Consider the following 16,235-nt stretch of genomic DNA (forward strand, 5'->3'; position numbering starts at 1 on the left):
GCCCAACTCCAGTAAGTACCCACATCAAAGTGTAAAAAAAGTTGTCGCAGACAAGCCATTCAGTAAACCTACAAGAAAGATCTTGCCATGTTACAGTCTGTATAGTGTAAAACCTTAAACCTCCTGTAGTGGAGGCCCATGGGATACATGTAAATGGCCGCATAACGCCATACCAGTGTTTCAGATTCAAGGCATATAGAATGCATATGACTTTACTCAAGTCTTTATTGGTACATTCAGGCCAATAAAGTCAAAACTGACTAGCTGCAGACATGTGTTTTGGCCTTTTTTAACCTTGTCAGAGCAGAATAAGTGGATTGTTTGGGTAGACTTTAAAACACATAGCCTAAAGTCAAGACTGATGCCCATAAATATTAGGGTGCCTGCAAAATATCCCATATAACATCCAAGGTAAAAAGGACACAAACCATTAATTTAAAACTACAAGAAAACCCAACTAAGCTAGAGTTTACTCAAGTGTAGACATGAGTAATACATACTTTTATCTACCCAGCATTTTGAAAATAGAATACATTTAACAACACATATAACCATAAATTAAGTACGCTACACTTTTTATAAAAAAAATTTAATTCTAGTACATCTCTGAAGAAAACAAAAAAAGAAACACTACACTACCGCCTGCATGGTGTACATGCTTCTATGTCTACCTATAGCTGTATTAGGCCTGAATAAAAACAAGTGAACAGTTTGCGGTCTAGAGTGGGGAAATGCAACCTTTCTAATTCCATTAAACAGCTACGGGATTTATCTCTTGCCATCTGCATATTTTATGTTCTCTTTTAGAAACTAATGGTTTACACTTACGGAATGAAAAACTAATGCTGAGCATTTTGTTATGGAAGGCACAGTTGTACAAGCTGAACTTACCATAGCAGTAGATGTCTGATCACCACTGCAGTAACCTTAGCTTTATGGGTTATACCCTGCCAAAGACATAACATACGGCCAGCTTCCAAAGCTTCAGGGCACCTTCCATGCACCCAAACTGTTAAGTGACTCAAAGTGAACTGACTGAAAAACAAGTTTGGGCGTGAAGCCCTTCAGAGCTTTCCTGCCAGCACAGAAAGGGAAGGCAGAGTCCTGAAAAGACAAGGCTAGGAATAACAAAAAAATATAAGTCCACACCCTGGCAAAAAAAAAAAAACAAAAGAAAACAAGGGAGATGGAAGGAAGAAACGCTTACTACAGCAGTGATTGTTCAAACATCTACTGTTATTGTATGTTCACTTACAAAACTGTGCTATGGTCTTCATACTGATCACTGCGGCAGTAGACTTAGTAATATGAATACATTTCCATAGCTACCTATAGTTGAGAGGTGGAAAGAAAAAGGACCCAGGAGCCCCTGGAGAACGGTCCTAGTAAAGCATGATCTAGACCTAGAGAATGAATCCAGCTTACAGTGCTTTGCAAAAGGATGTACAGAGAACAAGTACAGTTAAGTAAGCAGTTTCTAGACTACTTCCAAAATCCAACCCTTTCCAAAAAGTCATGGAAAAAGCAAAGGTCCTTGCACATTGGACCTTGACTCTCCCTGGAACAGATATGTTATGATGAGTATTAACAGAAGGTAGTCGCCTCACAGTAAGACGCTGTCCGGTTCGATTCTCAGCTAGAGCGTCTTCTGCGTGCAGACATGCATGAATAGACGTACCTTCGTTGAAGGTTGTGCATCAGGGCTGGTAACTCGGCACATAAAAATCAACTACCAATCATTACCGGACCGGAGTTCCGCTGTGGCAACCCCTAACCGGGAAAAGCCGAAAGACACAACAACAACAATATCCTTAAACAACCATTTAGAATTAGACTGTTTTACATAAGTTGTCCCTGCTTACCTTCACAAAAAAATAAATTGATCCGATATTTATGTTCTGTCAAGACAGTACTTGAGATGTCTTATGGATATCCAAAGTATAGAGTATTCTTTCTCCCACATTTTTAGGTGTGAAGAAAACAAATGGGAGATGCATAGTTTGACTCAAAGTAAACTTAGACACAACTTGAGGCATAAAATATGGAACAGTTCTCAAAGAAACCCTGTCCTTGTGGAAACTGAGGTAGGGTTGACTCCCCATAAGAGCCTGCAACTCAAGATATCCTTCTTGCAGAGGTCAGAGCAATCAGCAAAACTGTTTTCCATGTCTAGAATCTCAAGTCAGCCAGATAGCTGGTTCAAATGGACCAAGTGCTAGTTTCTCCAACACAAAATTAAGATCCCAAGGAGGGGCCACCACTATACTTGGGAGGCCTTTTATGCAAAACCCATTTCAAGAACATTTTGACATGTGACTGCCTTGAAAGAGGAGGATCCATAGGCAGACATGCTGAAATGGCTGACAAATGAACCCTGAAAGAGGAATAAGAAAGGCCACAGAATAGTAACTCACACAAACATTGTAAAACCAGAGAACTAGCCCTGAATGAGTGCTGGTTATGTTGTTGGCACCACCTAGAAAACCTTTTGCATTTGCTAATATATAATTTTCTAACAGGCTTTCTTGCCTCCATTAGTAACTGCTGCACATCCTCAAAAAGGAATTAAGACCTTATCATCCAAACACTCAGATGAAGATGACTAATATCGGGGTGTATCAAACACCTTGTTCTTGTGCGAGTAGATACATTCTGTGAGGAAACTTGTGTTAATTTCCCCGGGCCATTTCCAAAAGAAGGAAGAACCATGGCTGCCTGGGCCGGAAAGGAGTCACCACAATGATCCTGGGGAATTCCTTCTGAATCTTCAAAAGTACCCTGGATATTAGTGGCAACAGTGGGAAGACATGCAGGAACAATCCTATCCAAAGAAAAGGCCTTCTTGCATGGAGTCCTCGGACAGAAATTTGCCAATTAATTGTTCAGAGGGGGCACAGAGGTCTACATGATGAACTAAAGATGGATCAAATCTTGGAAAAACCCCAGATCTACTTTCCATTTGTGAGGGTCTGCCCTGGTCCTGCTCAGTAGGTCTACAAACAAACTTGCTCTGATGGAATGTCTGTAGAGTGAGACTGCACTGTGAAGCCATATCCCAAACTATCATGGCTAGTCTGCAAAGGGAGGTACAACTTTTTTTCCCCTTGCTTGCTGATGTACCACATCACTGTGGTATTGTCTGTAACCACCTGAAGACATCCACAGAACCAAAGATGGTTCAGAGAATTTAGTGCCTTGATCACGGTAAACATCTCCGATATGTATGTGCTTGTTTATGTCAATGGTTTTCCACATACCCTGCTCTTCCATCTCACCTGAAACTGCTTCCAAAGCAAAGTCTGAAGCATGTGTGGTGACTGACTGCTTTGGTGGCATTTTGGTGGCCCAAAACAGGAAGTTATGTACTCACCATAATGTTCGATGTATGTAGTTAATCTCGCCTCACATTCTTACCTGTGGGTTTGGAGCCAAACTCGGCTAAACTTTTCTAGCTCAAAGTCTTCTCCCCGGGCCTCTGCTGAAAACTGGCTCATTCCAAGTTAGACTTTCTTGGTAAACAAATATTAAACAAATATTAAATAAATCAAAATAAATAAATACATGACTGTATAACAATATAATTAGCTCAGAGCAGATTATGTAGACTGCACAAGAAAATCAGACAACATACTTACTGTATTGTAATGGCTGACATAAACAGAATTGCCCAGTCCAAATACAGCATATCTCAAGCCTTTGAGATAAGATTTGCCATAGCGGAAATCAGATGAGGTTTCTTCTAGCCACTTGCAAAACCACTGAGCACTCTCTGTAGGCTGCCCATCTGTATATGTGGCAAGCAAAAACACGCAGATATTTTTGCTGTTAGTCTGTAAAGTCAGAGAAGCCAAAACATATTATATACTATGAAAATTATAGTAATGTACCTAAATGCAGTTTTAACAGCAGAGCATTCTGATCATGTCTGAAATATAAACCTATGTCAGATCATATTCATCAAGTTACAGAAATATAATTAACAATACTACTTTTTTTTAATGTAGCTTCAGAAACTCAGTTTGATCAGCTGTAGCCTGCAAATGTTTACAAGTACTTTTAGCAGTGAAAGGTTTGTGGTGTCCTTAATCTACAAATAGCAGTGAATACTAAAGGCACTCAATTGCATTTGATTGTAGGAATAGTAAATGTAAAAGCCAATGCAGTACAAAAATGGTATTATCCAGTGCATTTAATGGCAATACAAAAAGGGACACAAAAGCAGTAACAACTTAAAAAGTAAAGAATGCATGTTGAAAACTTTGCAAGGTGTACAGTGCAGTCATATGAGTGAAGAGGCAGACACTAATGATCCTACAGAGACAAATACAAGTGTTACTAGTACTGAATAAGTCTCTCATTGATAAACTAGACTAAAGGATGCATACACTCTCGTTCTAAATGAATCTACATTCATGGATTCTGAACTGCAGCTGCAGTTGTCTTTTTCCAATAGTCAAAATTAGTATATTAAACAGTGGCTGATTTGTCCTGAAGTTCTTCAATATCCAACAGAACTTCGTGTAACCTCAGTCTGCCATTTTAGAGCTACTGGCTGAGAATCTGAATTTGCTGGTAACTGATGTGAAGTCATGAAAAGATTCTAACAGAAGAGTACCCTTGTCCAGTGCTCAGGCTGCACTAAATTATTATGGGTCTATATTAGAAGCACGAAACTGCTTTTGAGCAAACATATAAACAGCGACACATTAAGCGATTCAATGAATATGTCACAGGGCAAGGAGGCAGTTGGCCAACTACACGAGGTTGCAAGTTGCCCTTTCCTTCGCTATAGTGCGATCTTGGAGTTAGTATATTTAGTTAAGGGGGTGTGGGGGTGAAGCCCCCCACCTGATGGTGGTTTTTAATTTTAATTTTTTGCAGAATAGCCACGTGAATTTTTTCACTAGGAAAAAAATTTGATTATGCGGCCGTTCACTATTTACAGGTTTTGCGTATTATAGGTTCATAGGTTGGTACTGAGCTATCTGCCCAAAGGCATATATTAGCCCAGCCACGTTATGCGGTATTATGCGTCAACTTTTATGTAGTCGGGCATGTGCGCTTTCATTACTCTGATATAGACCCAATAATTATATCTGGAGTTCCTTTCCTTAGAAGACATATATTTGTCCTGTGTTGCTCATAACACTCATTCAATAGATCTGCAGTCTCTCCACAAAGGTAACATCTATGAGATACAGTACTAGAGGATAAAAACAGCTACTCATCACAATCAACAGTAAGTCAATCTGCCATACAGAGAAAATGTGTGTATTTCCAAGTTTTATTTTGCAATCACACTAATGCTATGCAGGCTCATCTTTTATACAGTGGCTTCTTCTCATCTTCATTTGAACCTATGTCACATTTTCTAAGACTTTTTCCTTTAATGAAAGCCCTCAAATAACTAAATACATTTTCAGAATGCCCCATCCTTATTAACGTAGAACAAACCTCCTGTAATAGAGGCCCTTAGGACATATGCAAATGAGGTGTAAAGTATCATACAGAAATTAGGTTGGCTAGGCTTTTCTTGTATTTCTTTACTAAATGGTTGGCCGGTGTACCCTTTTTACTCTTTGGTTTGGATGTTATATGGGATGTCTTTCAGAAACCTTAATGGTTATGATGTCAACTGTGTTTAAACACCATGCGTTTCTAAAGTATTGCCAAACAATTCACTTATGCTGTGTTGATAAGGTCATAAGGATGCATATCCACAGCTAGTGGGGCTTGGTTTTATTGGCCTGAATGTATCCATTAATACTTAAAAAGAAAAAGTTATAAGTCATGCACATTCAGAAGCCATATAGCTGAAACACTTGGTGTCCTTAAATGGTTATTTGCATATATCCTACAGGCCTCTTTCAGAGGTTTAAGGTATCACACAGTAAAAACTGTAGGTTGGCTATTTTTTTTTCTTGTACTTCAACCAATTATTTTTTATGTCCTGGAAAGAAAACACGAAGATGAACATTGTAGCTCAAAGTAATCTTGAATACCTCTTTAGACATAAAGGATTAGCTATCTAAAACAAACCCTGTCTTAGTGGAAAATGAAATAAGGTTGACTCACCTTAAGAGCTAATCAGCAAAACTATTTACAATGTTTAGAACCTCATTTCAGCTTGATGAGATCATTTGAATGGAGCAGGAGTTCATTTTTCCAAAACAAAGTTAAATTGCAATGAAGAGCCACCTATTTTCCAATAAACCTAGTACTTAATTCCCCCTTCAAAAATATTTTAACATGGGAATGCAATGAAAGTGGAGAATCAATGGGTAGGATATGACATGCTGAAAGGCCAAAAGTATACATTGAGAGAGGAATGCAAAAAGGCTAGAGGATATTAAATACCTTAAATATTACAGAACCAGGCAAATACTAGCCTTAAAAAGGTCCTGCTTCTTGCTGTGGCATCAACTATAAAATGTTTTTCATTTGCTAATATAGGACGGCCTAGTAGCAGGTTCCTTTGCCTCCTTTAATACATGCTGCATGTCCTTAGAAAATAAGTGCCTAAAAGGTATAAAAACTCTACCATCCATACCACCAAATGAATTGGTTCAGTCAGCAATACACATATTTATGGAGACATAAAGGACAACAATGGTATTCTATTATTAAATGCTCAACTTATCTGTCCTTTCTCTCCCTATTTATTGTCCCCACTATGAATAAACAACACAGCATTTAAAATATTTTAAACTGATTGTCACAGCTCCCTAGTCCTTCCCTTACTCATTCAGGAAATAAAGGCTAGAACAAATAAACAGTACATGAGTCAAGACTCCTGCTGTGAGTGGTCAATCATAGCAGGTAACTGCTCAAATTACCCTTAGCATTTTGACAGCCAGGGAAATTAGGTGCGAATGGGGATGGGAAATAAGTCAAAGTAGTACAATTCAGGCTTCACAAAAAAAAAATGCAGTTTAGTCATTCTAAAAAGAAGCAGCAGTAAAAAGCACTTTGAAAGTCTGTTCTATGGCATTTGCACTGTTTGTGTTTTAAGTAGTCATTCAACGGCATGACATGTTACTTAAAACTGACTAAAAGACAGCAGTGTATGCATGTAAAATCCATGCAGTGACAGGAGCTTTAGGAAGAAAGAGGCCTGCATGATGTAACTTTTTATACATGACAACTGCATTTTGGGATACCTAGAAGCAGACTAAATCAGAAATACTTCAAGATGACATACCCCATGTGATCAGACTCAGAAATTACATATAAAAATATTTAAAAACCTGTAAATAGTCCCAGAGTGGTGTTAAATGTAGTAAAAGCCAAACCATGATGAAAAACATGTTTTTGAGTCCGTGGGTGTGGTTCGTCTTTAAATGAAGTACTTAGGAGCACAGGTTCAAAAGTATTCTGTTACAGGAGCTACGGTTATGTGGGAAGAGACTAAACAAAAGATAATACAAAAGCTGAGAAACTGGAAGATCTTGCCTGTGGATAAGGATAGCAAAATACAAACAGTAAAAATGCTTTTAGTTACTTTCGTTTTATACACAAGGTCATGCATATTTTCTTCAACCAGAGGAGAAATTGTGGAGAGTAATTATATTAAAAAAAAAAAAAAAAAGGAGTTGAAGGATTTTACCTGGGAGGGAAAGAGGGCAAGAGTAAATCAGGATAAGCTGATCCTTCCAACAGAACAAGCTGGTTTAGGATTACTTGATTTAAGGGATACTTTAGAGCTATATAGTTAAGGCTCTTGTACCCAACAAAAGCAGAAAGTTACAATTCAAAGTAGAAAGGAATAATGAAGCAAGGGGAAATTCAAGAAATAAGGAGAGACTGGGAGTTTGGATGAGATCCTTAGAGAATAACAGTCCTACAGATTATTATATTCATAAAGTAGCAGGAAGTACACAAAATACTAAGTCAACATGGGAAGGAAGAAAGGAGATTCGGACTACTGGGGTAACTGCAATTATGGGTACAGAGAATAAGCAAGGGGGGTTGCAATTAACTGGAGAAGATGGCAAAGGAACCAAGGTACTGGAAACAAATACTTAGACAGGGAAAGGTAACAGAATGGGAAAGGCCAAAAAGACACTGGGACTACAGGCTAGAGACTTCCTTCCCTATCAGGGACTGATAGAGTAAGGGATAGGAGAATCCTAAGTGAAAGACCTGCACTGGTCTGGTTTTTAGTTGAATGTAGAACAGAAGCTGCCATTAAGGAGATAATTAATTGAGCATATAAAATATTACATGACAACTATAGGAACTCAGAACAGATTGGGAAGAAAGAATAAGCAAATCAAAAACAAACCATGGGAGGGCGTATGTATAGCTCCCAAATATGCAACAAAGTCTAGAAGATTTAGGTTTTTTGCTTGGAAGAGTTTGCATAGGTACTTTTATACCTCAAGCAGTTTCCAAACAATTTTTCCCAGGGCAAATGGCCATAGCCAGACCCACCTACTAAGGACTGGGAAGAAAGTGTTACCTAGGAGTATATGTTTTCAGACTGTAATGAGTTGGCAGACAAATTCCATAGAGTATTCTGTCAGGAATGCTGGGTGAGCAAATGAGTAAAACTAAGGAAATTATTTTTTTGAGCTGGATACCGAATCTGAACTGCCTGGACATGGTAGGCCTTAAGTTTAATTCTGTCGGCTACAAAAAAAGAACCAAAATTATAACAAGAAAATGCAAATCTAAGTCTAAACCGAAGTAGTGAATATTACAACAGAGATAAAAGAACTGGAAGTGGGAGCTTTAGAAAAGGGTAATAGCAAATACATATGAAAAAATGAAAACTGTGAGAACAATACATACAGAAAAACAAATTTGGAAGAGGACTGAGGTTTAAGAAAAGGCAGGAAGTGAACAAATTATATTGTACAGAAGAATATATGTGATGTACAATGTTTGTAAATGTGAACATGTCAAAAGTGATAATTCAATAAACGTGTTAAAAATATGTATCATCCACATAGTTATTTGAAGTTAGGGCATATCAAATGCCCTTTGGCCCTGGGTGTGCAGGTCCAGTCTGTGAGAAAGCTTGTGGTAACTGCCCTTGACCATTATAAAAGAAAAGGAGAAATGTTTGCCAAGACAGAAGGGAGGTACCATAATGACCTTTGTTATAACAGCTATATAATATAAAAAGTCAATGTTAATTTCAGAACAAAACACAACCAGCCTTTATAGAAACTGAAACATGGCTGGCTAACTTCCAACTTATGCTTAACCCCCAAAAAACAAAATGTATGATCTTTCAGCCTACCATACCACCCTATTCACACCACACAGTTCCAAATCACAGCTAATAACACAAAAATTACACCTGAACCATCCAAACTACTAGAACAAGCTGAGATTTCACTTGCAATCATCACAAACAATTGAAGTCCACAAAAAAATGGGCACCCTTTACAGAAACCAAAAAATTTAGACTCCTCAAGAGCTGCCATAGCCAGAACCCACCTACTAGTAACATTATATGCTTCACCCATCCTCATCAAACTCAAAAAAATTAATTTAGATAAAATGAATACATGCTATAACAAAATAGCTAAATTTGTTACTGGATCATTATACAGGTCACATCACTGTCTAGCCCTCAAAAAAAATTCCTGGCTTGAACTACCTCAGCTTCTTGGATACAACCAATTAATCATGGCCCACAAATTACTCTAGAACCCCAAAAAAACTCCAGCTCTCCAAAGCTTACTACAACTTTAACACTCAAACATTATGATCATCACACAAATTACTACAAGTCTCCAACTAAACACTATAGGAGACTCCTTATACTCTTCCTGTATATCAGAAACCTGGAACTTCCTCTCCCATAATATTACAACCACTAATACCATACACCAGTTTAAAAAAAACTAATGAAAAATTATCTGACACTTGGTTCTGCTCATGCAACACCCTCGGCTGATTTCCTGTTATCATAAGTACACTCTCTCCATAATTATTCAGGCCATCTCTTAGACAATGATTTTATTTGTATTATGATTTTTCTTTTTTTTTTATTCTTAAATGTATGACAAATTTAGAATTTTAGAATTATTTTTTATTTTAGAATTATTTTTCCTTTACAAATATAATCTAATAATCATAAGTTCTATGTTAGTAACATCACTCTGTTAAGTTCCATATCTGATATATCTACTAGACTTGCTGTATCTGCTGTAAATTATGCTGTATATATTGTCACGTGTATTTACTGTTACTAATGTTCTATGCACTGGCACATTTTGTGAAGCTTTTCTCCCCGGGCCTCCACTGAAAATGGGCTCTACCCAGGCAGACTTTCCCGGTAACAAATGTAAAATAAAATATTAAATCTACTTTTTCCTGCTGAAGAAAACCTCCTTGAACTGAGGAATCCTGGAGATGCACCAAGAAAACAATCCTGTGGGAAGCAGTCAATAAAGACTTTTGGGTTATTCTCCTAAAGCTGCACTCTGAGGAGTTACTCTCTCACCCAAGTGAAAGATTCCTGACAACATGAAAAACTCAGCAAGGATAAACACGTCTTCTAAATAAATAAAAAATGTAAAATATCTTGTAGTCTGCAGTAAGCTATCACTGGAATTAAGATTTGTGAATACACCTGGAGCATTCTATAGATGAGTCATTAAGACTTGTTGGACTTCTGGTTGCTGGGGGCTCCTGCTTTCTTTCTGCCCCCCACCAGTGCTTTTTAAAAAAGTCTGCTTGTTAGCAGCTTGCTATACTTGCTTATTTTGCCTTTTATAAAATAGTGCAAAGTAGCTGTAAACCCCTTGACAGATTTGAAGAATAAAGGCTGATAAATCTGACAGACTGCCTGAATCTGCATCAGTCTTTCATTATACTTTAAGGATCCTGTAAGAAATGCTCCAAACACAACCTCTCTACGGGAGAATTTAAAATTTCAGCTTTAGCATCCTCAAGAAGGTTTGCATACACAACCAAGCTAATCTTCTCATCACAGTTCCAGTAATAATAGCTCTGGAAGTAATATCAAATGAAACATAAGCATATTTTAAGGAGTCTTTATTCACTTGAGACAGAAGTGTTAATTGCACAAAGATCATTTCTCAGAAGGGGGAAAAAGACATTCTGTTCCTCATATTCTCAAAAGAAGCAAGCATAAACTAACGTTAGCTTGCCAATTAAGAATTCCAAAATGTGTTTAAGAATACACTTTCCCCACACTCTTTCAAAGGTTTCCCATCCTTAGAGGAAGGAATAGCATTTACCAGATGTTTAGCAATAACAGGATTTACCACAGAAATCACTGCAGGGTCAAGATCTGGGGATAAATAATGAATGAGGAGCATTCTACAGGCAAGTTACAGGCTGTAATAAAAACATGTTCTAAAGCTGGAAGAACTGGAGTAGGTTCAAATTTTTCAGTCATAAAAAAACATAACATTTCTTCAAAAAACAGTGGAATATCATTATGTTCCCATTAAAACAATTGATTTATTCTGGATATAGTTTCAGAAAAATAAAAACCTTCTAAGGGACTGTCAGAAGAAAAAAAAAATCTCCTAAGAGTCAGAATCAGAAACCAGAGGAGAGAAAATAGAAGTTGCTCCCTCACTATTACTTTGCAGTTCAATGTCCTGAAAATCCTTAAGACAACGAAGAATTCCTTTTTACCTTACCATTGATTCCAGAACTGGAATTGACAAGAGCCTGAACTAAACCCAGAGCTAAGCCCAATAAATCACTCCTAATCAAAGTAATATATGGGAGATGATAAATACCTAACTTTCTGCTTCCTTCTGTCAGGAATTTGTATAGAAGTAGTCATACTTCTGACAGAAGTCATCCCTTGACAGTCATCCCAGTCTGACTAAGAAGAAAGGTATTCCCAGCACTTCAACTGCAGAGGATGTCTAACTCCTGGTCCTTTTAAGGACTACACCAGAGAGAGCCAAAGAAAGATGAATGGCTTAAGGAACCAGAAAAGGCCACAGCAGAGTCCCCAATCTGGTGTTGGGGCAAATTTGTTTCCTGATGAAGAGCAAATGATATTCTTTTTTGTGCCTGGAAGAAGAAGAACTGAGAAACCAGTAGGTTGTTCCATGAGGGTCTATTAGAACATCGAAGTTTCACAACTTCGAATGTTCAAATATCGACCCTCTATTCAGCGAATGCTGAAAACAGCGAAGCTGCGAACACCGAATTTATTCCTAGGGAAGGAATTTGGTTGGCCGTTCCTGTGGCTTCGCTATGTTCAGCACTGTGATGGAAAGTTAAAGGTCGGGATCACGTAAGTGTGCGATTGTGTGGACATGAGGGTTAGGGCGCGGGGTAGGTGAGTTAGGGTGCGGGTTAGGGTTTGGGTTAAGGTAAGTGGATAGCTAGTGGTGTGTGTACAGTTTAGTGTAGGGTTAGATGTAGGAGTTAAGGTGTGTGTGTCAATTGCCGTTTGGTGTGTTTGTGTATGTGTGTCGAACAGCGCATTTTTTCCCTGGGAAAAAATGCGCTGTTCTGCATGTTCGATATAGTCAGCGTTCGCTGAACAGGGGTCGATATTACAACATTCGACGTTTTAAAAAGTCGATGTTCTAATATAGACCCTTCCATGATGCATGCAGAAAATGTCTGGACGAAAGGGGAGATGAGTGGCAGTTTCACCAACACCACAGTGAACATTTCTTAAAACATCCCTGTCCCCAAAAATAATTTAATACAACTTTTAGTTAGGAAAAGCTAAGTTTAACAACTTTTTCCGCAAAATTGAAAAAAGAAGTCTAGCTTCACAGCAAAAAGTGACTATAATACACGTGACACTCCATAACACACTTTTTCTTAGCTTAAAACAACTTTACAGAAAAAGTTAAGCCTCCGTCATAAAACATTTAGAGGACTTTCCCCTCAAAGCTAATTTATCAATGTAAAAATTGTTACATTTAGAATACGAGTGTACTTTTACTCGAGTACCTCTGCTAAGTTTGTTCTGTTTTAGCAGTTTTGCATACAGATAAAGTTAGTTGATTAACTAAGGTATTTGAAATAGAATCAAACTCGTGTGTTGGATGAACTAATTAAAAATTAGTACATAAAGGAATGTGGTATTTGTGGAGTGTATACATACTTATTGTGGCAACTGTAGTGAACTATAAGATTTATTCAACATTTTATAATACCAAAGAATGTAAATAAAAGAATAAAAATAGTACAGGAAAAAAGCAGGAGATACAAAAAAAAAAAAAAAAAGAGATGCGTTTCAATATCAGTACTGAACATTTAACCAAGAAATAAGGCATTGGAGGGTTCACCATTTAGCAAAACCAACTTTAAGCACACATTCAAGAACAACGCCTTAACTGCATCACCGCATTTTCATCATTAACTTCATCAGATGATCAGTACTGTACATTTAATAAGTTATTTGTATTCATTGTTTGGGATAGAGCTCTGGTCTCCATAAAACTTTTTCCATACACAGCCCTGGAGTGGTGTCTGATTAAGTGACTTGCTCAGAGTCACACGGTTAATTAGGAAGGGATGCAGTACAATGTTAGAAGGAAGTATAACCATGTTCAGTGAACCTACTAAACCATTAGAATGCACAAAAAGTATTGTGTTTTAATAAAGAAAACATGACAGATGGAGGAAATTAATAACTGGTCCTCTTAACGGCACACTAGTCTCTCTTGACATCATAACTTTACAAAATAAATGCTGGATTCTTTTGAGAATACGAAGAATAGTATAGCGTCTTTTTCCCCTCTTTTGAGAAGAGATTATATTTGTGTAATCTTACCACTTCTATGTCACATTCTGATTCCTGAGATTAATATATCACATAATGACAATGACGTCAATAACAATCTCATAACTGTCACTGATGGGGATGGAAATAGCAATAATCCACAAATAAAAAACTTCATGTAAAACCTTTGGTACCAATAAAAACACTGGAAATAATTCTGAATTAACAACAGAAAACAGAGGAAAATAAGTCTGAGATAAGCGAATAAGAAGTTATGTACCTACCATAATGTTCCATGTTAGTTGTCTTCTCTCGCCTTCTTTCTTGCTGGATGGGTTCGGAGCAGATCCTCGGCTCCGACTCGGCCACTTACTAAAGCTCGAGAGCTAATTTTACCAGGTCGAGGCAACCCTATATCCCATGATGCAAGGCGAAGACTACCCAGATCTCGTTTGGTAGCTAAGGAAATTATGCAATACATTCCTCCAACTGGAAAGGAGGAAGAAGAGGTAATAATAGTACTAATGATAATAATAATAATAATCCCCCGAAAAGGATCAACCTAATCTAGTGACACTAGAAAGCGGATTAGCTAGAAAAATGGATTAAGCCTCTTAAGGGAAGAGGCACAATCTTCTCGGTCTGACCAGGCTAGGGGGATGGTGGGCGGGACGCAAGAAAGAAGGCGAGAGAAGACTACTAACATGAAACGTTATGGTAGGTACATAACTTCTTAATGTTAAGTTGTCAATCTCGCCTTCATTCTTGCTGGATGGGACCGCGTCCCTAGCACCTCTATCCTGGGTGGCTCAATGGAACAGACTCTTGAGAACGGTGGAACCAAAATTCACTCTGTCTCTGGAGGCCAAGTCTAATTTGTAATGTGAAACAAAGGTATGAGGAGAGGCCCATGTGGCTGCTGCACAAATAGTGTCTATTGGAAGTCTAGCCTGAAAAGCTATAGATGTAGCTAGAGCTCTGGTAGAATGGGCTTTTGGCCTAGAAATCAACTCTTTACCTCTGAGCTGATAAATGCAAGTAATCACAGAAGACAGCCATCTAGATAGAGTTACCTTGGATACTGGAAGGCCTTTCCTGTTCTCTGCATAGGATAAAAACAGTTGATCAGATTTCCTAAAATGTTTGGTTCTGTCCAGATAATATCCGAGTTGGCGGTGAACATCAAGATAATGTAGTTTTTGTTCCGCTCTATTAGAATTTGGAAAAAAAACTGGAAGATCAATGGATTGATTTAAGTTAGTCTGCGATGCCACTTTGGGTAAGAAAGACTGATTAGTCCTTAGAGAAACTCTGTCTTTGTGGAAGATTAAGTAGGGAGGACGAATGCAGAGGGCATGAAGCTCAGATACTCTCCTGGCAGAAGTAATGGCGACTAGAAAGAGCGTCTTCCAAGAAAGAAATTTCAATGAACAGGCAGCCGCAGGTTCGAAAGGGGGAAGAACCAAGGATGTTAAAATTAAATTTAGATCCCACTGTGGTGGGCGGGGGGTCTCTAATCGGAGGCTTAAGTAAAAAAATACCTCTAAGGAATGCCTTGCAAAGTTTATGTGACAATGTTGTGGTCCAACAAGCCTATATGAAAATTTGAAATGGCTGCCAGCTGAAAGTACAGTTTTGTACCTACCATAAATGTAGATGTCCGAGAGGTATGCATCTGCAGTCCTAACATATGGGTTGTCCTGCCTCAGGCAGCCCTTCGGTCGGCCGGATTCCAAAGTCTGGGTCTGGCCTCGGCTGATGTCGCACTTCACCCGACGTCATAGCTGCTGTGAATTTGGTATAAAGGCATCAGCCGATGCCATTTTCCTCTGTTTCTTGCCCCAGATGCCAGGTGACTTCTAGGAAGGCTAAATTTGGATAAATGCAAATGATTCCAAACACTCGAGAGCAAACAAAAATAAACATGTATATACATATTTACAAACAAATACACCATAATAGATTCCCCCAGCTAGCTACAAGATGGGCAAATACCCTAGGAGTACCACAGAGGGGAAGGAGGGTGGGTAATCCTGACTGCAGATGCATACCTCTCGGACATCTACATTTATGGTAGGTACAAAACTGTACTATGTCCTTCAAGGATGCATCTGCAGTCCTAACATATGGGTAGAATACCATAGCCAAACTGGGGGAGGAGGTACTAAGATGATTATGGTGCAGTTAAGATCCCTTGCAAAACAGCAGTTGCAAAACCTGCTCGGGATCTGGAGTATAAAGGCAGATTATAATGCTTGGCAAATGGATGCACGGAGCTCCAAGTAGCAGCTTCTAAAATGTCTTTGGTAGCCACTCCTCGTAAGAAAGCTGTAGTAGTGGCTGTAGCCCTTGTGGAGTGAGGTCTGATGTTTTTTGGAGTTGTCTTTCCATGAAAAGAGTAACGAAATCTAATGCAATTTCCTATCCATTTTGAGATTGTCTGTTTTGAAATTGCTTTTCCTTCCATTCCTGTTGCATATGCTACCAGAAGCTGGTCAGTTTTTCTATTGTTCTTGGTTCTGTCCAGATAGTAGCGCAATTGCCT

The 16,235-nt window shown here is 38.3% G+C and overlaps 1 protein-coding gene across 1 annotated transcript in view; it reads right to left on the bottom strand.

The window, feature by feature from the left end:
• Positions 1-16,235, bottom strand: part of LOC122787469 (S-adenosyl-L-methionine-dependent tRNA 4-demethylwyosine synthase TYW1-like) — a 2,539,581-nt gene that overhangs the window by 2,147,197 nt on the left and 376,149 nt on the right. Inside the window, exon 5 of the mRNA XM_044054205.1 lies at positions 3,636-3,830. Within this exon, the coding sequence (XP_043910140.1) occupies positions 3,636-3,830 (195 nt within the window). The remainder of the gene's footprint in view (positions 1-3,635; positions 3,831-16,235) is intronic.

Source organism: Protopterus annectens, chromosome 13.part0 (assembly GCF_019279795.1).
Source record: "Protopterus annectens isolate FY-2018-M chromosome 13.part0, PAN1.0, whole genome shotgun sequence".
Lineage (NCBI taxonomy): Eukaryota > Metazoa > Chordata > Ceratodontiformes > Protopteridae > Protopterus > Protopterus annectens.